A 24,705-nucleotide genomic window follows, 5' to 3' on the forward strand; every position below is an offset into this window, starting at 1 on the left:
TGGGGAAGCACACCAAGAAGGGTTCAAGTTGACATTAGAGAATCACCTCTGACTCCTAAGGGATTCCCTGAGCACCCAGAGTGGGAGATTTTGCTTTGCTCTGGAACCCAAGACTTGTTTGTGAGAGTGAGAGGTAAGGATTCTGAGTATATGTGAGTTACTTCTGTGTCTCCAGCGCTAAGCACAGTGATGTCAGCCTTGTCTACTCCTACTTTGGAAATATTCTTACACCTTCCACCCCCACATGAATTCTTTGATCCAGTATCCTGGCTATTCCATGAACAAACTACTCTATCTCTCGACTCTGCATTTTCTCTGATTGTTCCCTATGTCCACAATGCTCTCCTTCCTCTGCTCTGACTACTGAATTCCCTGGCTTCTTTTAAGTTCCAATTAAAATCTCATCCTCTACTGTGCCTCTTACCATTTATTTCCTAGTTATCCTGTATTTAGCTTGCTTTTTAAATATTTGTTTGTTGTGTCCTCCATTAGATTATAAACTCTAGGCGTAGGAACCATCTGTTGCCTTTCGTGTGCGTGTGTATCCTTAGTGCTTAGCACAGGGTCTGGCACACAGTAGGTGCTTAATAAATATTGACTGCTAGGACCTCTAATGGTTCTTCTGACCTTTCAAAGTTCACAAGGTCTTGACCTGCTCAGTTCTGTGTCTGATACCCATTCACCTAAGATCAGGAAAGAAGACACATGATACAGACAGAAAAAATGAGGCAACCTGGGTGGAGAGATAAGGCAGCAAACTGCCTCACTCCTCACCTGCAGAATCTCTCATTGAGAGAGGAGTCAGGAAAGATGTGAACACTGTCTTTACATATCAGAAGTGTTTTCATGTCAGCATGATATTCTTTTTGAGTCTAGACTTTAAAACCAGGAGCAAGAGAAACAAGGGTAGGCTTGACATCAGAAAAAACTCCCTAACAATTAACGATGTCCAAAAGTGGAATGGGATGCCTTGAGAGGTCCCCCTTCTCCACTGAAAGTCTTCAAGCAGAATCTGAATGACCTTTATGAATTATCAACTAGTAAACATATGCTGACATCACTGTGCTTAGCGCTGGAGACACAGAAGTAACTCACATATACTCAGAATCCTTACCTCTCACTCTCACAAACAAGTCTTGGGTTCCAGAGCAAAGCAAAATCTCCCACTCTGGGTGCTCAGGGAATCCCTTAGGAGTCAGAGGTGATTCTCTAATGTCAACTTGAACCCTTCTTGGTGTGCTTCCCCACAAGATTATCAGCTAAGAATCAATTAGTCAGCCTTAAGTATCTTTTAGAAAGGTGCATTCATTAAGGTGGTATAGTAAAGAGATGATGCAAAGATCCCTCCAAAAGTCTGAGATTTTTTCACCCACAAGTAAAATGTCTAGGGGAATGTGGGCTCAAGCTTAAAGTAAACACATGACAAAGGAGTAGCTCATGACTTCTGATAGTTAAAGGTCCTTTTCTTCCAAATGTGAGGTGCCCCAGAAGTTCCCCTTAAACATGGTGAGTCTGTAACCAGTCTGCGCCTGGATCCTGATGAAGACATTGCCACCACAAGCTGCCACTGTCCCTGGGGGCAATGGGGGGGGAGGGGAAGGATGGTAGGATGCTGGTGGAAAGGTGGGAAATCCCCAGACCTCCAGACTCTTTGAAGTTTGCAAGGTCTTCTTCTGGCCAAAGGTAGAAAAGAGAAGATCTAAGATCAAAACTGGTGCCTCTTTCTCCTCATCGTTCAGGTAGCTCTTTCTCAAGATTTTAGCCAGAATATCATACCTACTTCATTTTATAGAACTCCTTGATTCCACCTAACTTAATGTTTTTATATGGGATGTGAAGGGGGTGAGAAAGCTCTAAGCCTGTTGGAATGGATTTCCTGTCTAGAATAATTTCACTTCATCCAATGACTTTTCAGAATTTTTCATGCTTTATCCTAAACCTATGATTGACTGATACATTCAAATGTGTTCTCATCTAGTTAAGGTATCAAGATGAAAATAAGGTGGGGTGATTTCAACCTCAGCTTTTCATAAAGAAAATAAAACAGTAACTTCTCTCAAGAAACATTCTAAAAGAACAGAAAACATATATAAATGAAACCATGCAACTTGTGGGGGAGGCTGGGGAGAGACACCAAGAAAGATTGCCTGGACAATATGACACTTGAGAAGAGTCATAAAGGAAGACAGGTGAAAGATTAGGAGCGAAACCATGGGAGAAATATAGGAAAAATAGTGTCCTTTGCAAGGAATAATAAGTAGACCAGATTGCAAAATAGGAAGCAGTAGAATATAAAAAGATTGGAAGGATACAAAGGGGCCAAGTTGTGAAGAACTTCAAATGCCAAAGAAAAAACTTCATATTTGATTACAATAGGAATAAAGAAACCACTGGAATTTCTTGAACAAGGAGACAACCTGGCCAGACCTATACCATAGGAAAGTCACTTTGGTAGGTGATTAGAATGGGGAGAGATTTGAGGAGGAGAGTCCATAGGGTACTACTAGTATTGCAATAGTTCAAGAGAGATGTTATGAGAGCCTAAACTAGGGTGGGGGCTGTGTGAGTAAAGACAAGAAGATATACGAAAGAGATGTTGTGGAGATGGAAACAAAAATTATTTGGCAACGTACTGGCTACATGGGATTACAGAGTATTGAGTTGAGGGTAATGTCAAAGTTTCAGACTTTGGTCCCTGGGAAGATAGTGATACCTATGACAGAAATAGGAAAGTTTAGAAGAGGATAAAGTTTTGGGGAAAATTGAATGAGTTCTCTTTTGGACATGTTGAGTTTGAGATTCCTATAGGACATCCAGTTCAAAATATCCAACTGTCAATTAGTTGGTGATGGAAGACAAGAGAAAGAAAAGATAAGAGATGGATAAATAGACCAGGGAATCATCTACCTAGAGATGATGGTTGGACCCAAGGGAGCTGATGAAATCACCAAGTGAAATAATATTGAGAGGAAGAAGAGGGCCTTGGATCGAGTTTTGAGGAGCATCTGCACTTATTGGGCGTGATATGGGATGAAGATCCTATAAAGGAAATCAAAAAGGACCAATCAGATAGGTAGAAAGAGAACCAAAAGAGCAGAGCTATTAGGGCCAAGAAAGTAGAGAATATTCAAGAGGAGAAGGTGATAAGTCATATCAAATACTGCAGAACAGCCAAGAAAGATGAGGATATGTATTGCATATGAGTATAAGCTTAGCACAGTGCCTGGCACATAGTAGGCACTTAATAAATGCTTATTGATTTATTACTATTCAGTATTTTTAGTTTGAGTATTGAGAAGATATCATTGGATCACACAATTGAAGAGTTCTTTAGCTACTTTGGAGAAAGCAGTTTCAGCTGAGTAACGAGGTCAGAAGACAGACTGCAGAGGGTTTAGAAAAGAGTGAGAGACTGTTCATTCATTGTTGATGCAGTTGTGAACTGATCCAACCGTTTTAGAGAGCAATCTGGAATTATGCCCAAAGAATTATATCCAAACTGCCCACACCCTTTGAACTAGCAAATGCCTTTAATTTGCTGTATGGGGGATGGGGGGAGTACAAAATGGAATCCTCAGCAAAGAGGCTAGAAGAAGGGAATTTGGGAGGTTTGGAGAGAGAAAGCAATGTTTGGAAAAGCTGTTGTGATAACTGGAATAGAGAATCAGAGAGAAATAGTCTGGCTGTAGTGAGGACCCATAGTTAACATAAATTTGTAGTGGACCTAGGAAGCAGGGTTTTGTAGTTTCCTCCAGTTCTGTCATGAATCCTACGTTGAATAGGCAGGTATTGGGAGTCATTCAAGATTGGGGTTTGGCAAAGCATAATCAGTGATAAGTGTGTGTTCATCCTTCGTTGATGAAGAAGACCATGCCATCAGAGAAATGATGACATGACTTGCTCTGAACTTTGTTTTGAGTGAGGGAGGGCTGTGCAGGTCACCAGCCTCACTTCTCCTCCAGAACCATCTGAATCCAGTGACCAGATATTCATCAGGATGACTGCAGATGACCCAGGATGAGGCAATTGGGGTTAAATGACTTGCTAGTCACTTGCTAGTGAGTGTCAAGTGTCTGAGGTGAGATTTGAACTCAGGTCCTCCTGACTCCTGCACTGATGCTCTATCCACTGCACCATCTAGCTGCCCTAATAAGTGATAAGTAAAGGGAGCAAGGAATTCAAAAGTAGAGGATATTGTAGAGTTGAACTAGTTAACCAAGGGGTCAAGATTAGGAAGAAAGAAGAAAGTAGCTAGAGTAGAGCTGAGGGAAGGGAAAAGAGTAAGTTTAGGAGGAGGGAAGCATAGGGAGAGATGACTAGATAAAAGATTGTGATCAGCAAAAGAAAATTCAGAGTTCTTGAACATAACAAGGGAACACTAATGGGTGATGGCAAGTATGTAATCACCCATATGTATAGCTGAGGTGGTGTGGAGGGGTAGGAATCAAGCTGGCTGAAGAACTAGGAGGTTAGAATAATCTTTCAATCTATATTTATATCTCTACATACATGTGTATATATGCATATATATATATATGTGTATGTGTGTGTATATGTATTTTTCCCTTGTACATACACACACATTATAGTATTGTTGTTACTGCGTACACTATCCTGGTTCTGCTCATTTCACTTTGCATCAGCTCTTTCCAAGTTTTTCTGAAATCATCCTGCTCATCACTTTTTTTATGGCACAGAAGTATCCCATTGCACTCCCATACCACAGCCATTCAGTTCAGCCATTTCCCAACAGATGTGCATGCCCAATTTCCAACTCTTTGCCACCTCAAAAAGAACTGCTGTAAATATTTTTGTACAAATAGATCCTTATTCCTTTTTTTCCTCTTTGGGTTACAGACCCAGTAGTGGTATTACTGAATCAAAAGGTATGCACAGTTTTATAGCCCTTTGGGCAAAATTCCAAATTGTTCTTCAAATGGTTGGATTAGCTCACAACTCCACCAATAAACAGAACATTAATGTCCCAATTTTTCTATGTCCTCTCCAAGTCTATCATTTTCATTTTCTGTCATGGTAGTCAATCTGATAGGTGTGATGTGATACCTCAAAGTTGTTTTAATTTGCATTTCTCTAATCAATAGTGACTTAGAGCATTTTTATATGACTATGGGTAGCTTCAATTTCTTCATCTGAAAACTGGCTGATCATATCCTTTGACCATTTATCAATTGGGAGATACCTTGTATTCCTATAAATTTGGCTCAGTTCCCTAACTTGAAAAATAAGGCCTTGCTGTAAAAATTTTCCCAGTTTTCTGCTTTTTTTCTAATATTGTTTACATTGGTTTTGTTTGTACAAAACCTTTTTAAAATTTAACGATCAAAATTATCCATTTTGCATCTAGTAATGTTCTCTGTCTTTTGTTTGGTCATGGATTCTTCCCTTCTCTATAGATTTGACAGGCAAACTATTCCTTGTCCCCCTAATTTGCTTATGGCATCACCATCCTAAATTATATACTCATTTTGACCTTAACTTGGTATATGGTGTAAGATGTTGGTCTATTTCTAATTTCTACCATACTGTTTTCCAGTTTTCCAAGAAGTTTTTGAAGCTTAACAACCCTCGTTGTCTGGTTGTAAAACCTAAAGGGTAGGTGGGAGATGATTTGTCTCAGTCTAGAAGCCCCTCAGAGAAGAGAATCTTTTTGGGTATGGCCACTAAGTTTCCTTTAAATGTCTCAGTGCTCTTGGCACCTTCCTAAGACTATACAGTGCAGAGAATTTCCTTATCCATGAATTCTCTGTATGAATGAGATCACAGCTCCAATTCTTAGCTGTGTGCCTTACAAAATACATGTCCCTTTGAGCGCTAGCGTAGGAGTTAGTGACTATTACCACCATTTGTAGAGCTCTAGAGCTCCTGAGATTTCTTAGAATACACTTTTGGTATACGAGTGGGGCAGTATGAGCCACAAAGGAGGAAAAACCCATCTTTTAGAATAGCCTCCAATACTGGACCTGCTTTCTGTGGATCCATGACTGGGAGGCTTTGTACTGAGGATTACATATTTTTAAAGAGATGGTGTATGAACACTTAAAAGAGGGAAGTCATTGAATTCAGAGAGCTTTCACGGGTCCACACAAAAAAATTTGAGTATGCCAGACTATCCCCATTTTCTTTTTTTACATGATTGCAAGGTTGGTAGATCAGAATAATTCAACAGACACAGAATACCTAGATTTTAGTGAAGCATTTGACAAAGTGTCTCATGGAGGAACTTCCTCTCACTTGTATACAAGGTGGAGAGATATAGGCTAAGTGATAGCACAGTTAGGTGAATTTGGAACTAGTTGAGTGATCAAACCCCCAAAGTTGGCATCATTGGCACTATGTCAACTAGGAATGAAGTGTCCTAGGGATCAGAGCTTGGCCTTGTGTTATGGAGCATTTTTATTGATGACTTATACTTATCAAACTTGCACATGATACAAAACTAACATTGATCACTACCTTGTTGGATGATGGAATCAATATCCTGATGGATCCCAATAGGATAATTATTGATAATTTATCAATAAGATAAGCTAAACCCAATAAGAGGGAATTTATTAGGGAACAATGTGAAGTCTTATGTGGCTTCAAAAAATTAACTTTACAAATACTGTACATTGAAGGCATGACCAGACAACAGCTTGTATGAAAAAAGATGAGGGTTTTGGTGAACTTCAAGCTTGAAATGAGCTAGCACTGTGACATGGAATTAAGAGACATAGTGTTCTGAATGAGAGAGGGGATAGGTCTGCTCTACTCTGTCTTGGAGAGACCACAATTAGACCTCAGATTCATATCTAAGTATCACATTTTAGGAAGTACAAAAGGGAGCAGAGGAAGCTGACCAGTTGCCAAAAGTCACATAGGAGCCATTGACAGAGTGGGAACTGGAGACCATAGAATATGACGATTGCTAAAAGGAACAAGAAGTTTTTTTATCATGGACAATAGAAGATTTAGATAGAAGATTTGGTATTGATCTTCAAGTATTGGAAGGACTGTCAGATTCAAGAAGAGTTAATCTTGTTCTGTTTATTCTTTTAGGTCAAAACCAGAAGCTATAGGCAGAAATTACAGAAATCTAATCAAAATGCAAGGAAAAGCTTCCTAATAATTAAAGCTACCCAAAAGCTGACAGGGCTGTCTCGGAAGGTAGCAAACTTCTCTTTTAATGAAAGTCTTTTTTAGTAGAAGGATCATCATAAGTCAGGTATAACACCCACCCCAGGTTTGAGGTGGCAAATGTTAATTGGAGTGACTCTTGATTGATTGTGAGACCTCTGAGACCACAAGGCTGACACACATATGGTATGGTACATGTATGTATTGTAGACCACAATGCAGATACCCATAATGGATGGTACATATATGATGCACTACAATGAGAACACACATGTGGTATGGTACATGTACGGTGGGCTTATTAGGAGGTAGATTGAACACAGGAACTGAGGAGTAGGACTTTGAGAGAGGCAAATGTAAACTTTTGAATGGCTGCTATTAAAATCCTTGGAGCCACTGTCATGTAAGTTCAGTCTCTCTGCCTGCTATGGTTAGTCACAAGGCAGGGTTTGGAGATGTTAATTGATTTGCTTAAACTTCCTCTGAACTAATCCTGCTATCTTCTTCCTCCTGGAATTGGCAGAGGCCACCCCAATGTCTCTCAATTAAAATCCCACAGTATAATCTTGGACAAGCTCTCTCTAGACCACAGTTTCCTCATTTATCAAATGAAGATTACATCTCAAATTATTTGTAAACTTCATCATTCAGTCATTTCAGTCATTTCTGACTCTTTGTAACTCCATTTTGGCGTTTTCTTGGCAAAGATACTGGAGTGGTTTGCCATTTCCTTCACCAGGTAATTTTCCAGATGAGAAAACTGAGGCAGATGGGGTTAAGTGACTTGTTCAGGGCCACACAGCTAGTAAGTATCTGAGGTCAGATTTGAACTCAGGAAGATGAGTCTTCCTGACTCCAAGTTCAGAATTCTATCCACTGTGCCACCAAGCTGCCCCATTTGAAAACTTCTCCTTTAAAGTTCTACCTCTTCCTTCCTTCCTTCCTTCCTTCCTTCCTTCCTTCCTTCCTTCCTTCCTTCCTTCCTTCCTTCCTTCTTTCCTTCCTTCCTTCTTCCTTCCTCCCTCCCTCCCTCCCTCTCTCTCTTTCTTTCTTTCCTGTCTTTCCCAAAACCTTAAACCCAGTGCCCTCTGAAGCTCATAGATTGGACAACAATAGATCCCTGCCCAAGTTCCACTTAATGGCTGTTCCCTGCACCCTCCTGACTTAGAGTGATTATCAGTAGTAACTGTTTATCTTTCCCTTCCAGCTTGATTTAGTTATTTTTTTCTTTTGCTCATTAAAGGGGCCATTCCCTGACTACTTCTTAAAGAGGTCTGTTCACTGAATGGGCATTACCTCCCTCTAAGTAGCTGAAAAGGCCTTATCCTAAAAAGGTTAAGGTCTCCCATTGCATCCTGGGCAATCTCCAGTCATCCTGATGAATATCTGGTCACTGGATCCAGATGGCTCTGAAGGAGAAGTGAGGCTGGTGACCTTGCACAGCCCTCCCTCACTTGAAGTCAAGTGCAAGTTGTCATCATTTCTCTGATGGCACGGTCTTCTTCGGCAACAAAGGACGACACAACAACAACAACCTCTTCCATGAAGTCTTCTCTGATTTCTCAAGCTGGAAGTGACATCTCCCTCCCCGAATCTTCCCAGAGCATACTGTTTGGATCTCTCCTTTTCTCCTCTCTCATCCTGCCTTGTAAGGCTACTCAGTCTTCATTCTCTGCCCCCCAAGAAGATAGTCAGCTCCTTGAGGACAGGGACTCTGTCATAGTATTTATATTTATAATCTATTTTTTGCCCTGTCCACAGATACCTGGCATTGGGATCACTGGAAGGAGCCAGGTTCTATCTGCCAATCAACAGTCAGCAAACTGCCTATGTCAAAGATACTTAGCAGTTTTTCTTTTTCTTTTGAACAAAATTCCAGTTTCATAATATAAGAGGTTTAGAGTTTCATTTTCATTGTAATTTTATAAGAGTGAGAACAAGCATTTTTGTGTTTGTTATACAACAGACTCTAATAATGCTTTCTAATTTTTCCTGGATATTTACACTGGTCATTGTGAATTGTGTTCTAATTAAGCATTTATGATGTATTGAGTACTGTGTAAAGTACTGGCAAGACAAATGAAAGGCAATGTTCTCTGCCCTTAAGAAGTTTACAATCTAACAGACTCATATTCTGAGATCTGTCAGGCAGACTCTTAATTTCCCAGTGCTTCTGACATTGAACCAGAGGATGCTGTTGCCTGCCTCTCCCTTCCCCCACCTCCAACTTCTTTGCCATCAGACACAGTTCACCAGTAGGGTGCTATCTGGGTTAGTGGAGGGTGCAGCTCTGAAGAGTTAGTGGAGGGTCAGTCTACTTTGTTAGAGGATGTCACAGAGCAATGGGCAGCTGTGGGTAGACTGGGTAGGCAATCAGAGCCCAAGCTTGAGAGAAGACTTGGGCATGCTCTGCTTACCAGGCAAGTGGAAAGGAGAGACAACGACCTTCTTCCCCTACCTTCCTTCCTCTCGGGAGAAGTTGAGATTCCACTAGTCATTCAGTTCCTTCACTTCCCAGGTTTCTTTGGTTCCTTCTCTGCCTTTTACCAGCACTGAGAGTTTTTATTTCCGATTTAATTTTATGTATATATTTTTTATTATTAATGAGTTGTTAACCTAAGGAGCTAGGTGGCCCAATGTGGCTAGAGCTGAAGTCCAAGCCAGGCAGATCTGAGTTCAAATTCTGTGTTAGACACTTTCCAGTGGCATCATGTTGGGCAAGTCATTTAACCTTTATTTTCCCAAAATGACATAGTATTGTAAATCAATTTGTAAATCTTAAAGCACTGTATAAGTGTTAGCTATTATCATTATTTAAAAACAAAAAACAAAACTCGTTCACGACAAACCTGAGCTGTTTGCACAGGTTGCTTAACTACCCAGATAATTGTGAGAGTCCCATTCACTGAGGAGGGACAGGCAGAGAAAGGAAAAATAGACTATTTTTCCCTGAGGTGGGCTGGAGGTTTATGGAAGAGAATCTGCTGATATTCTCATATACCCGAAGATTGGAGTCCCTAGACTTCTTATCTTTTCTTTTGTAAAAGACTGTGCCCCAGAAAGTGGCACAGTCGGATTAGATTAGGGGTTTGTTTTAACCTTTCTGAGCAGTCTGTCTGGTGAACACTCTGAATACCCTTGTTAGAATAATAGTTTTCTGTCAACATTTGTAACAAAAAGGAAATGCCAATTTTTAGTTAGAGGAAAATAAAAATAAAGATGTATTTTTTTTCCTATCTAAAGTCACAGAGAACTCTCCCATGTGCATTTTAATTACCCTTGGATTAGATAACATCTGAATTCCCTTCTAGCTCTGGCATCTTTTATTCTCTTACTGTTTTCCCCTTCCCCAGAGCCCCTACTGGTTTTCGACTCCTCCCTTTTCCACTTGCCAGCTCAGAACTTTGTCCCCTCTTGTCCTGCCCTATCTACCCCACCCTTATCACTATCCCGCATAATTAATTTCAAGAACAACACAAATTTAACCCAAGAAGGGTTTGCTGGATGAGCTTTAATTGACAGAGAGTTTGGGGGACTGGTGGGGAAAGGTAGGGTAAGGTGGAGAAAGTCTTCACTCCTTTGAACGTCCAAGATCGTGGCAGACACCAAAGTTGGTGTTAGTGATGGCGCCCACAATGCTCTTGTCCCCTTCACAGGTCAATCCCTTCTCACAGGGACACTTGTAGTAAATTCCATAGAGTGTCTGGAGGAGACACAAGAGCAGTTACATCACTGCACCCATCTGGGTTCAGTCACTGGTCTAACAGCTTCCCCTGGATTGAGGGTGCTGCTCCCTGCTTTCCTGACATGGGGGCTGCAGAGGGGAGGTAGAATCAATAGGAAGCTCCCCTTCCCCCCCCCCCCCCCACAAAAAACACCCCTCTGTTCTAGATCCTGTATTTGACTGTGGGACCTTGAATATGTTACATCCTTGATCTTGGCTTCTATTTCCTCATCTATAAAAAAAGTAGGTTGGATTAAACAATCCTTAGTTCCTCATAGGCTTAATCCTGTGAACTGCTGATCTCTGATGAGAGAAGTGGAGTGGGGAGACATCTCAGGGTATCTCTAGCTGTGTCTAGATCGGATACCTGGCTCCCTTTCCCCTCACTCCCTCCTTTCATCACATTTAGAACCAGCAGAACTCACAAGATCATAGATTCAGAGTTGGAAGGTTTTAGAGGTCTCTTCATTTTACAGATGAGGAAACAGAGACCTAGAGAAGTTAAGTAATTTGCCCAAGGTCACACAGGAAGGAAATGACAGAAGAAGAATTTGAACTCATGTTTTCTGACCTCAAAACCAACCCTTTCTCTACTGTACCATATTGTCTTTCCAGTTAGGTAACGGGAGACAGTATCTTGGATGTCCTGGGTGATGAACTCTAATCTTCAAGAGTAGGACAGGAGTCAGAAAGACTCCTTTTCCTGAGTTCAAATCTGGCCTCTGACACTTACTAGCTGTGTGACCCTGGGCAAGTCACTTAACCCTATCTGCCTCAGTCTGTGAAATGTAATGTATAAAATCAGAGAAGGAAATGGCAAACATTCTAGTATCTTTGCCAAGAAGATCCCAAATGGGGTCATGAAGAGTCTGACATGACTGAAAACAGCAACAATCACCAGAAGTGCAGTGGGAAAATCAGCAGATTAAGAGTCAGGGGATGTGAGTCTTATTTTTAACTCTGTCAGTAGTGGTTCTGTCCACAAGGGTCAGTGGGATATAATGGAAGAATTACTAAATTTGAAGTTCAAAGACCTGGATTCTAATCCTAGCTTTGCCGCTTCCTACCTATATGACCTTGATAAGTTATTTCCTCCTCTCTAGGTTTTATTATTGGACTAGATAATCTCTAAGAGCCCTTGTAGCTCTAAACTTGATTCTAATATGCCTGTAATAGTCATAAGGTCATGGATTTAGATCTGGAAGGGATGTTGGAGGTCATTGATTCCAAACTCCCCATTTTACAGGTGAGATCACTGAGGCTCAGGGAGATGAGATTACTTTTATCTAGGGTCAGAGAATTGGTAAGTGTGTCTGAAGCAGGATCTAACTCAGGTCTTCCTGATTCAAAATCTAGTGCTCTATCCACCTCACCACCCTGGGCAAGTCAGTAACCTCCTTGTCCCTCATTTTCCTCATTACTTCACTTCTCTGGGCTTTACTTTCCTCATGCATAAAAGGCAGGGATTGAATTGGATGACACTTAAGCCTCCCAACTTCTATGATCCTATGATTCTTGTTGTTTCTAAATGGGAGAAGAAAAAAGAGTGGGGAAGGGAGTCCTCTCTAAAACCAAGGAGATGGAGTCATTAACCACTGAGGTCACTTCCAGCTCTGAATTTCTGATGCTACAGTGAGGTTGCTCAAAACACGTACAGCAAAAACTACCATAGCAGCCACAACAGTTAGGAAGTTAGGAAGTTAGGAGACATGAGTTCTGGTCCTGGTTCTGTCAATGAACTATGTGACCCTGGGCAAGTAATTTTCCCTCTCTCTGTTTCTTTCTCTTTTTTCTGTTTGTTTATCTATCTATCTATCTATTCACTCATTCATCTATCCATCTATCTATCTATCTATCATTTATCTATCATCTATCTATCTATCTATCTATCTATCTATCTATCTATCTATCTATCTATCTATCTATCTATCTGTCTGTCTGTCTGCCTGTCTTTCTGTCTATCTATTTTTGTTTCTTCCTCTTTTAAGTCATAAGGTAGGACCAAGTGATTCACCTTCTTGGGGAAGAACCCTTCCATTTGGTGGCCCTGGTTCCAGCTGCACTCCTTCTACTCCTCTACTGTCTTCTTTCCTTTTTCCACCCTTGCCCCAAAACCTTCACAGCTACTCACGGTGCCAGTACATTCACTGTTCTCAGGGGCTTTGTCAGCACAGCGAGCCAAACTCAGGGCACTATCATGATGGCAGCATTTGCTCTTACACTGGATACTATTCATGCACAGCTCCCCATTTTCCTGTGAGAAAGTACAGAGCCCCCCCTCCAAGTCAATCTGATGAAAGTCCCCAAGGGACTATATTGGGGTGGGGAAACTTGCAACCTCAAGGCCACATGTGACCTTCTAGATTTTTGTATGTGGTCTTTTGACTGAACCCAAGTTTTACAAAACAAATCCTTTTATTAAGCAGATTTGTTCTGTGAGGTTTGGATTAAGTCAAAGGGCTGCACTTGAGGACCTAGAAGGCTGCATGTGGCCTTGAGGCTGCAGGTTCCCTACCCCTGGACTAGATATCAACAGGGATGTATTAGTAAATTAAAAATCAAGTTTCCTATGCCATATCAATCAAACTACCAGATAATTATTTTTTAGAGCTAGAAAAAAATAATATCAAAATTCATTTGGAAGAACAAAAGGTCCAGAATATCAAGGAAACTAATGAAAAATAATGCTAGGGAAGGTGGCCTAGCCATACCAGATCTCAAATTGTCTTATAAGGCAGCAATCATTAAAACCAGTTGGTTCTAGCTAAGAAATAGAGGGGTAGACCAGTGGAATAGGTTAGGTACTTAGGACACAGTAGTCAATGAATATAGCAATCTATTGTTTGATAAACCCAAGGACCCCAGCTTCTGGGATAAGAACTCAGCATTTGACAAAAACTGCTGGGAAAATTTGATAACAGTATGGAGGAAAGTGGGCATGATCAATGTCTGACACCATACACAAGAATAAAGTCCAAATGATCTAGGTATAAAGATTGATACTATAAACAAATTAGGGGAGCAAGGAATAGTGTATTTGTCAGATTTAGGGAGAATGGAAAAATTTTTGACCAAACAAGAGATAGAGAACATTATGAAGTGCAAAATGGATAATTTTGATTACATTAAAATGAAAAGTTTTTGCACAAACAAACCCAATGCAACCAAGCAAGATTAGGAGGGAAGTAGAAAACTGGGAAAGAATTTTTGCAACTAGTGTCTGTGATAAAGGCTTCATTTCTAAAATATATAGAGAACTGAGTCAAATGTACAAGAATACAAATCATTCCCCAGTTGATAAATGGTCAAAGGATATGAACGGACAGATTTCAGAGGAAGAAATTAAAGCTATCTATAGTCATATAAAAAAATGCTCTAAATCACTATTGATTAGAAAGAGGCAAATCTTTCTAATGAGGTACCACATCACACCTATCAGATTGGCTAACATGACAAAACAAGAAGATGATAAATGTTGGAGAAGATGTGGGAGAGTTGGAACACTATTTCATTGCTGGCGGAGCTGTGAGCTGGTCCAATCAATCTGGAGAGCAATTTGGAACTATGCCCAAAAGGCTACAAAAATGTGCATACTCTTTGACCCAGCAATATCACTTCTAGGACTGTATCTCAAAGAGACCACAAAAATGGGAAAGGGTCCCACATATACAAAAAAATTTATAGCAGCTCTCTTTGTAGTGGCCAAGAACTGGAAATCAAGGGGATGGCCCATCAATTGGGAAATGGCTGAGCAAGTTGTGGTATATGAATATAATGAAATTATTGTGCTATAAGAAATGACAAACAGGAAGACTTCAGAGACACCTGGAAGGACTTACATGAATTGATGCTGAGTGAAAGGAGTAGAACCAGGAGAACTTTGTACATAGTAAGAACCCCAATGTGTGAGGAATTTTTCTGGTAGACTTAGCCCTTTGCAGCAATGCAAGGATCTAAAAAATTCTCAATGAACTCTTGAGGCAAATTGCCATCCACATCCAGAGAAAGAACTATGGAATTGGATTGCAGAATGAAGCAGACTATTTTCTCTTGTGTTTTGTTTTTCCTCATGGTTTCTCCCATTCATTTTAATTCTTCCATGCAACATGACTAAGGAGAAAATGTATTTAGTAAGAACGCATGTGTAGAACTCAGATAAGATTGCACGCTGCTTTAGAGAGGAAGGGGGAGGGAAGGAGATAAAATCTAAGATTTATGGAAATAATTGTAGAAAACTGAAAACAAATTAATTAAAAAATTTTAAAAATCAAGATTTCCTCAGAAAAAATAATTATGTATACACACACACTTTTAAATTCTATCTGCATTATTGATATTTTCTCAAGTCTTCGATACTCTGATAAATGATCCAAGACAATTGTAAAAGACCCATGATGAAAAATTTGATCCAACTCTGGAGAGAGAACTGATGAATTCTGAGTATAGACTGATGTTTTGCATCACTGCACATATATAATGGGTATCATTATTGCTTGCCTTCTCACTGGGATGGGAAGGGGTTGGAGGAAAGAAGAATCTGAAACTCAAAAATTTTTAAAGCATTAATATAAAACATAAATAAAGACTTAAAAAAGAGATTATTTTTCTTAGCTCTAGGTGATCAACAAAACAGTAATTCTCGTCTTGATTTGTAGCATTTGCTGATTTCCAAGCTCACTCTGAAAATTTAACAATCGACTCTCACAAGCTGGTTAGAGCTGCCTCCAACACACTCCTGCTTCCATGTTCTCTATAGTTTCTTCCAGGTATAGAGCCTATGACTCAGTAAGTCTCTTCTCCTTTAGATTGCCTGTCCTCAGAACACATGCCCAACTGCATTGATGGAGAACTAATTCCTTCCTTTGCTTCACTTCTCCCTTTTCCCTCTAGGTCTGGATCATGCCATCTAGGATATCAAGATTAGAAGCTCTGGAGGCCAGGTCTTGGTGCAGTACTCTGCCCTTCTCTGCAGGCATCCTAGTCCATTTCTGTTATATGTGGGTCAATTCTTCTGTACTCTTTAGTGTCTTGGGCTCTTTTAGGTGGAATCTGGTTACAATTGGTCCTACCCATTGACAGGATTTGTGACTGCCTATAATTTGAGGCCCTCTTCCCAACCCCCAAACAAATGCCATATTAGCTCTTTAATAACCTTCTGAAGAACCATATATTTTGATTGGTTTAAGAATGGGATAACTTGTTAACCCATAAGTACTCATTTATATACTGACCTGTCCAGGATGGATTTATCAGTTTATCAGCTGGCTGATACTTTGGAAAGAAAACAGCAGAGGTATAGTGTAAGCTAAGTTTTGTTGGGGAGAAAGAAGGGAGAAAAATCTGAAGAATGGGGCCCTACCTCAGGAGGTAGCCCAGTTTGGGGTCCTGGATAGGTCCTGGGCAGCTGGGGGAAGAGTAGGGTGCTGAAAACTGAAATTTGTCTAGAGGAGAATCATACCTGGTGAGTTAGCTGGATAAGGTGCTGTGGTACAGCTTAGATATATAGTAAATCAGTGGGATTTGTGTAAGCACTCACCAAGGCATATTAGCACAATGTTGTTTTTTGGTAAGGTTGTGGGCTGCAGGATGCATGTTTGGTAAGGCATCATGGTTCAGGGCAGGCAGCCTGATGTAGTGTTGATGTTTGTCATATCCGTGGGATATAATGTAGCCAACTTGGTAAGGCCACAGACTACAGCATAGAAACCTGACAAAGCATTGTGGCATTGTGGGAGAAAGTACCTAAAAGTAAGGAGACCTGAGTTTTAGCCCTGGTTCTGTCACTGATGGATTATGTGAGCTTGAACATGCTATATCCTCTTCTCCAGTCCTCACTTTCCTCAATGAAGGTCTTGGATTACATTATCCCCAAGATCCATTTCTTCTAACTCTTTGATTCTAGAGGTAGGTTACTGCTATTACTTATCATTCTCCTAAATTATATCAGCATATATTAATCAGCCAACTCTGCCCAGAGAGGAGAGACATTTGGTGACAGAGCTTAGTAGCCCAGGATTAGTAAGGACATCTAACTTTTGGGACTCAGAAGATGCAAGAAAGTTTCTCTTACCAGGTTGATGATCAGGCCCCGAGGGTCGGGGGCAGCGTAGGCTACAGCCAGGGAGATCAGTAATAGGATAAGAACCTTCTCCATGGTAAGTGGTGGTGCTAGAGAACACAGAAAGACTGGTAGAGCTGAAGAATCAGGAGATAGTGCCTGCAGGGACCCTGTGGTTCTGATAAATCCCCTTCCTCCTTCCCTTGTGATCAATCTCCCCCAATCCCATGGTGCCTCTTATCTTCTGGCATGCAGGTGTGTAATAGGCCAGGCCAGAAACTCCCATTGCCAGTGGAACCATATGGCAGCTTCCCAGTTAGTCTGTGGATCCTCCGACACTGTCCACCCCCCTCCACAGTCTCCCAAATGTCCTTGAGATAATATTGTTCAACCTCCTAACCCAGAGTAGGGTCCCCAGCTTAAGCTCTGAAATAGACCAAGAGTTTTAGAATCATAGATGTCTCCTATTCCAGGAACACAGAACCCATAGTGGATAGATTTGGAGTTGAGAAGACCTGAGTTCAAGTTCTACCTCAGACAGTTACTAATTGTGTAACTATGGGCAAGTCTCTTACACTTTGCTAGCCTCAGTTTCCTCACCTGTAAAGGAAGTGACAACAGAAATAAACAGAGATGCCTCTGTAAAATGTGGGTGTTGAATTTATAGGGCTCCTAAGATCCCCTCCTGGCTCCAAATACATGATTTCATGAAGGGCTTCACATACTATTCAGAAGCAGCTGCAGAGCTGCTCTCTACCTAGGGGCCTTCCTTTCATAGAGATGTTATAAAGTTCATATGAGATAACACAGGTAAAAAAAATTATAAATCTTAAAGACTATCTAAAAGCTAGCTATTATTATTTTTATTATCACTTTCTGTAAGTGGCCCTTCTTATCTCTTCTCCCCAACCCTCTCTCCCACGAAAACACACAATGTTAGTGTCTTCCCTATGAGATTACATGCCATCTACTCTGTAGAGATCATGAATATTCATTTTATAAATAGCTGTTTTCATGTTGTCTCCTCCACCGGAATGTGAATTTCTAGAGACTGTGTTTTTGCCTTCCTTTCTATTCATATAATACCTGGCACATAGTAATAGTAATGATAAATAAATACTAAACAGTAATAAATGTTTATTTGCTAAATATTTTGGAATTGGGAGTTTCCACCTCTGAATAATGAGGGACTTAGACAAAATGGCAGCTGAGATCCTTCCTAGGCTCAACTCTATGAACCTTTGAGTCTATACTCCTCCTTGATCCTTGGTTTCCAGGATCCCTCAGTTCTTTGGGTATGACTTATCCCTTAAGTGCCTAAATGACAGGTATTCCCTTCCCCATTCCACCATCAGAATATTCCAATCCTCCTTCCTGGGCACTCTGGGCCCCACTTGTGGGCAGACAGCTAGTTAATCTCATCAACCAAATCCTGCCAAGATGTTAATGAGTCATTAGGTAACCCATTCCCAAGAAACAGTCAGTTTCACTGGGGCCTCCTGGAAACCAAACCTTAACCCAGAAGTGGGATTTTAATGGAAAGAATTTCAGTCCCTGTGGGCATTTCTCCAATGGATGAGCACCTTTTGGTCCCACTTAGAATGGTAGGGAAGGGTGGTCAGGATGAGTCCAAGTGTCCGAGTCCCTGGTGAGTCTAACAGTTGGCAATAACATATTGCTTCGTGGATTATAAGGTGATTTCCTTACAAAACACTTTTGAGATAGGGGGTACATGTATTATTATAAAAAAACAGCCATGAGGTATAGGACAGAACCAGCCCTGGAGGTAAGAAGCTCTGGTTTCAAGCTCTACCTCTGACATCACAAAGTGTGTGACCTTGGGCAGGTCTATACTTGGCTATAGTTTTCTTATTTGTAAAATTAGAGTTTGATTAGATAGACTTGGAGATTCCTTCCAGTTCTAAACCTATGACCTGTGACCCATTTTATAGATAAGAAAACTGAAACTCAATGAGGTTCATTGATTTGCCCAAGATCACACAGCTACTAAGTATTAGAGCAAGGACTCAGACTTGTCTTATGATGTCAGTCATGAAACATTTATTAAGCTCCTACTGTGTAACAGGCTCTGTGCTGGGACACAAAGAAAGGTAAAAGATAGTCCCTGCTCTTGAGGAGCTCATAGTCTAACGAGGGAGATGACATCCAAATAACTAGAAACAAGGTAGAGACAGGATATAGCAGAGATAATCAACAGGTAAAAGATGCTAGCATTCAGGGGGACCATGAAAAGTTTCTTGTGGAAGGTGGGATTTTAGCTGAGATGGGAAGGATACCAGGGAAACTGAGAGGCAAAGATGAGGAGGGAGAGCACTTGAGGAATCAGAGAAAACCAGTGAAAATCTCTGGAATTGGGAGAAAGTGTTGTGGTCTGGTGGAAATAATGCAGTATTTTGATTCAGAAGACTGCAGTTAAAAACACTCACTTTGTTACCTGTGTGATCTTGAGCAAAAGACTTGATCCCCATGGGCCTCAGTTTCTTTATCTGTAAAATGGGGATGGTGGTGATTTCATCCACCACCATGTGGATGAAATGATCCCTGACCCCTTCTACCTAAATCTATAATATGACTCTCAGTCAGACATTCTTTCCATTACCTTACAGAGCTATTACCTCCCCACTCCCAACACTTTCCTCTGAGTGTCTAAGTATAGATTGGGCCTTTGGGATAGGATGAAGCAGGTAAACTCCACTGACAACTTGCTGAGGCCTCTAGGCACTGGGAACAGAACAGCTGCCATTCCTTCTGTTTGTCTAGTCCTGGGAACTGCCCAGCTTTTCCTCAAGGTCCAAGTGCAGTAACTGATTAATAGGGTCACCTCCCTAACGTTCACCCCATCTCTGCAGGTATGAATGTCCTAGATCTGGCTACCTTCCCTATGGCCATCCACCCAACAAAATAGAAAGAAGATATGTGTATATGTATGTGTGCCTCTGTGTGTGTGTGTGTGTGTGTGTGTGTGTGTGTGTGTGTGTGTGTGTGTGTGTAGGGACCATAGGATCATAAATTTAAAGCTGGAAAGGGACTCAGACACCATCTGGTCCAATTCCCTCATTTTGCAGACAAGGGAACTGAGACCCATGAAGATAAAATAATTTGTCCAAGGTCCTACAGGAGGTATAATTTTAGAATTTTTCTCTTTCTCTCCCTCTCTCCTTCTATCTAGTCCTCTTTCTTTGTGCTTCTCTGTATTCCCAAAGTGTATATGACTCTTGTTGTCTGTCTGTCTATCTTTCTGTTTCTAGAGGTCATTCCTTCCATGCAGCTTGTCAGATTAGGCTAGGAAAAGCCTTTAGGTGTCATCTTCTGCTACTCTGCTTTTTCCACTCTATTCTCCTTCTTTAGTCTCTACAAGTTACTAGCTTCACCAGATGGTGTTATTTTTTTTTAGCCTACATATTCACTTCCATCCCCTGATGACAGGTGGGTGGAAAGAAAAATCATTGCATGCAGGAAGACTTGGAAGGCCAGGTTCCATCGTACCCTATCCCCTTTGTAACAAATGAAGGATTCTCCCTGGGAGATCTGTGGAGGAGAGAGAGAAATGCACTCATCTTCTGCCTCCTGGTCCCACCTCCTATTCTCATTGACTGCTCTAAAATTATTCTTCTCTTAACTTTATTTACTTCTCTGTCCTCACCGTAAAGAAAATAGTTCCTTATAGTTTCATAGGATGTCTTTACAAATCTTTTTTGCTCACCTATTTAAAAAGCGGCTAAAAAAGTATCTTAGTGAGCAAACACTTGACTTAATTGTGGAATGGAGAGATAATTGCAGCCGAGACCAATGCAGGTTTATAATACAAACTCACTTATTGGTGTCTCATGGAAAAGGATGGTGGAATATTATGAATAATATTGCCTCATCAAACAAAGAAGCTGTGTGTGGGATAAAAACCATCTTTAAAAACTTTTATGAGAAAACCTGACAAGACAAAGTCACCCAGAGAGAATTTAACAAGGATGAATGAATAAGGGAACTTAAAGAGGACGAATAAGTACAAATGAAATGAGGACAACAGATAGACGAAAGATGGAAAAGATCAGCAAGATTTTCATCATCAAGGAAAGCAGAACCACTACACTGAGACTCTAACACCATAGTCTCAGATGTGTATAGAAGGAACTAGGCCAACTGCATAGGGAGGAGATACATGCTAAATGTGACACAGTTAGATCTTTGAGGGCTCTGGGAACAAGGTATTTGAAGGAGGGGGAGATGTCAAGGACATGGGGTGGGGTGGGGAAAGAAACTTCTGAATTTATTAATACCAACAAAAGGTTACCAAGAGGACATGAATAGCCACTAATGTATATGACTACTTTTCCATCTATATAAAATCGTTATGAGAATAACCTCTACATGTGTTGAATGAGAGCATTAATGAGGGCATTAAGAGAGAAAGGACAGGCTTTCACAAGCAATATTTAGCTTTAGACTGAATCTTTATTGCTGTGCAATTGACTAATAGTGGAGGGAAGGTATTATTCTATCACTAAAAGTGTTTTGACTTGGAAAAGCAAAATATCATCTTAGAAGTTCTCTTCCAACAAGGGGACTCCAGTGCATTTATCACAATTATACAAGATTCCTCAACAGATATAATGACAGAGACAGGCTTGTTTGTCAGCTCTCTCATTAATATCAGGCACAAAAACAGGGAGATATGTACTCTTGGAAGGTGTTCCTCTGTCACAGAGGAATTCTACCAAGTTGAAAAGGGATTCCTTATAGATGGAATAGGAAAAGGTACAGCAGCTTGGTGGTGTAGTGGATAGAGTGTTGGACTTGAAGTGAGAAAGATTCATTTTCCTGAGTTTAAATCTGGCCTCAGATACTTACTAACTGTGTGACTCTGGGCAAGTCACTTTACCTTGTTTGCCTCAGTTTCCACATCTGTAAGGAGAAGGAAATGGAAAACCCTCTAGAAACTTTGCCAAGAAAACCCCAAATGGGGTCATGAAGAGTTGAACATGACTGAAAAATGACAGAACAACTGGAATAAAGAGGCTCTCCACATGTTCCCATTTGCATATGAATGAGTCTCAGAATATTGAAAAACTTCCTGGGTGAGATCCATAACCTCTCAACCATTCACAAGGAAACAACCAAGCAGATCAAGATTGCTATTGTCTCTGTAACAGGTATGTTGTGGCACCACTCTCTTGGAGCCAGGCCTCCGAAATGTCCAGGTTTTCTCAGGTACCCAGAGGGATTTCAGGTGGCTTTTTCTCCACCAAGTCTCCATCATCTATGTGTTTCCCCCAATTTGTGAGGGGGCCATTACTAGCACCCTAAATCTATTTAACCACTTAAAATTTGGTAGCTTTTATAAAGGAATATTTACTTCAAATATACAACAAGAATGAAATTTTTAAAATTTCCCCTAATATCTAACAGTAAAATTCCTCCCTACACAACATCAATCTCAAAGGATAAAGTTCACAATTTTGCTCAATTCTTTCATAGCATTGATCTCACACAGTCCATGTCCAAAGGTAAAATTTCTGAGTGTATGGATTCTGCTGGAATCCTGAAGATCATTCCAGAAGATCACTTGGTCCTCCTCAGGGCATCATTGCTTAGCTGTTACAACCCCTAACCTGGATTTCTGTACTCCCAGATTCTTGTGCTCTTACTCCAGATCTTTGAAATTCTGTCTGAAACTCCATGCCCTGTACCTAGAATGGAAAAGAACAAATAAAAATGCAAGGAGGCTCCATTTCTGAAGGAGTCGTGTGGCCTCAGAATGGAAAAGGAGCCCCTAGACTTTCTCTCTTAACACATGGTTTCACCAGATGTGGTGAGTGAAGGAGTCACCTCCTTCCCCAGTTGAGAATCCAGCAAAGTGAGAGCTAGTGCCAACTTCCTTTTGGAGACACCAACAAATCATGCCACTCAACCAATAGAAAGAGACTCCTTCCAAATACTTAGTAGGCTAACCAGAACCAGTTACAGAAGGTACATGCATTCCCTAATCTTTGCTTGGATGACAGCAACTTAGCAAACTGTTGGGCTCTGCGTATGTGCCAGACCATCAATACACTTCACGCTCTACAATCCAGCCAAGCTGGATTTGAAAGTTTTGAAAATATTTGAAAAAATAATTTTATAGACTCTAGGTTAGAAACCACTGTTGAGTTGCCTAGAGCTCTGAGAAGTTATATGACTTACTTAGGATCACTAAGCACTGAGAAAATCACGGATTTTTTTTTTTTGTAGTATAGCAGAAATTGATACCCTCATGGTGAAGAACCAGGGATTTAAAATATGAAATAGAAATACTCAGGAAGATGAGTTTTCCTGACTTCAGGTCTGGCACTCTATCCACTGTGCCACCTAGCAGTGTGCATATGTATTTTGTGTGTATGTGTATGTATGTATGTGTTTTTATATAGATATATGTGTGTGTGTGTGTGTGTATATATATATATATACATACAAATACATGTGTATATGTGGGTATATTTGTATACATGATATACATATACATATATACACATGTATATGTGTATACATACATATTCAACTACATGTGAATATGTGCATATTTATATTCATAATATATACACATATTGCACACATATATGTGCATGCATACATACAAATGCATGTGTGTACATCATATTACACATGCACATGTGCACATGTGTATATATGCATACAAATGTTTGTATGTATAATATTTGTATACATTATATACATATATAAATACATGTATCCACACATACACATATATGAAGGTAAAGCTAATACTTCTCTCCATTGAATGTCAGAAGTCCCTGGAAAGCTAGAAAGAAGGACAATCTTTTTCCAGTTCAAATAATCTATTTTCTAGGCTAGTTGAATATAATAGGTCACTAATCTTAACATAATGATCTTTGTGACTGCATATTGATTTAGCTTTAAAATGTAAATTTTTTCTCTATTTTTCTCTATGTTATTGTATTTTTATTTATTTTGTTATTCCCCAATTATATTTTAATCTGGTTTGGGTTCACTTGGGAGTGTTATTTTTTTTTTTTTAATTTTTTTATTTTTTTTAATGTTTAACAATCACTGCCATACAATTGCGATTTTATCCCTCCCCACCCACCCCCCACTACCTCCCTCCCTCCCCACGACTGCATACAATTCTGTATAGATTCTACATAAACTTTCCTATTGAGTATATTTTCACTATCGTCATGCTGTGTAGTCAGACTAAGATAAATGAAAGAATCCGTATAACAAATCAGAACATGATACACAAACAGATACACATACACAAACATGATCTGCTACATTATGTGAGTGACTTCCATATTTCTCTCTCTGAGTGTGGAAGGCTTTTTGCCTTGAGGTCCACCATTGGGATTTTTTTTTTTTTTTCAGAAGTTCTTGTGTTATTACAAAAATCTAAGTCTACCAGAAAAAACTCTCACACACTGTGGTTGTTGCTGTGCATAAAGTTCTCCTGGTTCTGCTCCTTTCACTCAGCATCAGGTCATATAAGTCCTTCCAGGCCTCTCTGAAGTCTTCTTGTTCATCATTTCTTATGGCACAATAGTACTCCATTACATTCATATACCATAATTTATTCAGCCATTCCCCAATTGATGGACATCCCCTTGACTTCCAGTTTTTGGCAACTACATAGAGTGCTGCTATAAATATTTTTGTACATGTGGGACCCTTTCCCATTTTTATGATCTCTTGGGGATATAGTCCTAGTAGCGATATTGCTGGGTCAAAGGGTATGCACATTTTTGTAGCCCTTTGG

At 40.2% G+C, this 24,705-nt stretch overlaps 1 protein-coding gene across 2 annotated transcripts; it reads right to left on the bottom strand.

Moving 5' to 3' along the window:
* Positions 1–10,633: 10,633 nt before the first annotated feature.
* Positions 10,634–17,092, bottom strand: CLPS (colipase). Of its 2 annotated transcripts, XM_072638418.1 has the most exons (3): positions 16,932–17,092; positions 12,993–13,115; positions 10,634–10,840 (listed from the first exon to the last, which is right to left on the bottom strand). In XM_072638418.1, exons 1-3 carry the CDS (start codon positions 17,013–17,015, stop codon positions 10,709–10,711), a joined length of 339 nt encoding a protein of 112 aa, XP_072494519.1. In that variant the 5' UTR covers positions 17,016–17,092; the 3' UTR covers positions 10,634–10,708. The 2 variants fall into 2 exon arrangements, with proteins under 2 accessions (XP_072494519.1, XP_072494520.1); XM_072638419.1 differs by lacking the exon at positions 12,993–13,115 and having other exon boundaries at positions 16,932–17,015.
* Positions 17,093–24,705: the final 7,613 nt, after the last annotated feature.

Source organism: Notamacropus eugenii, chromosome 2 (assembly GCF_028372415.1).
Source record: "Notamacropus eugenii isolate mMacEug1 chromosome 2, mMacEug1.pri_v2, whole genome shotgun sequence".
NCBI lineage: Eukaryota > Metazoa > Chordata > Mammalia > Diprotodontia > Macropodidae > Notamacropus > Notamacropus eugenii.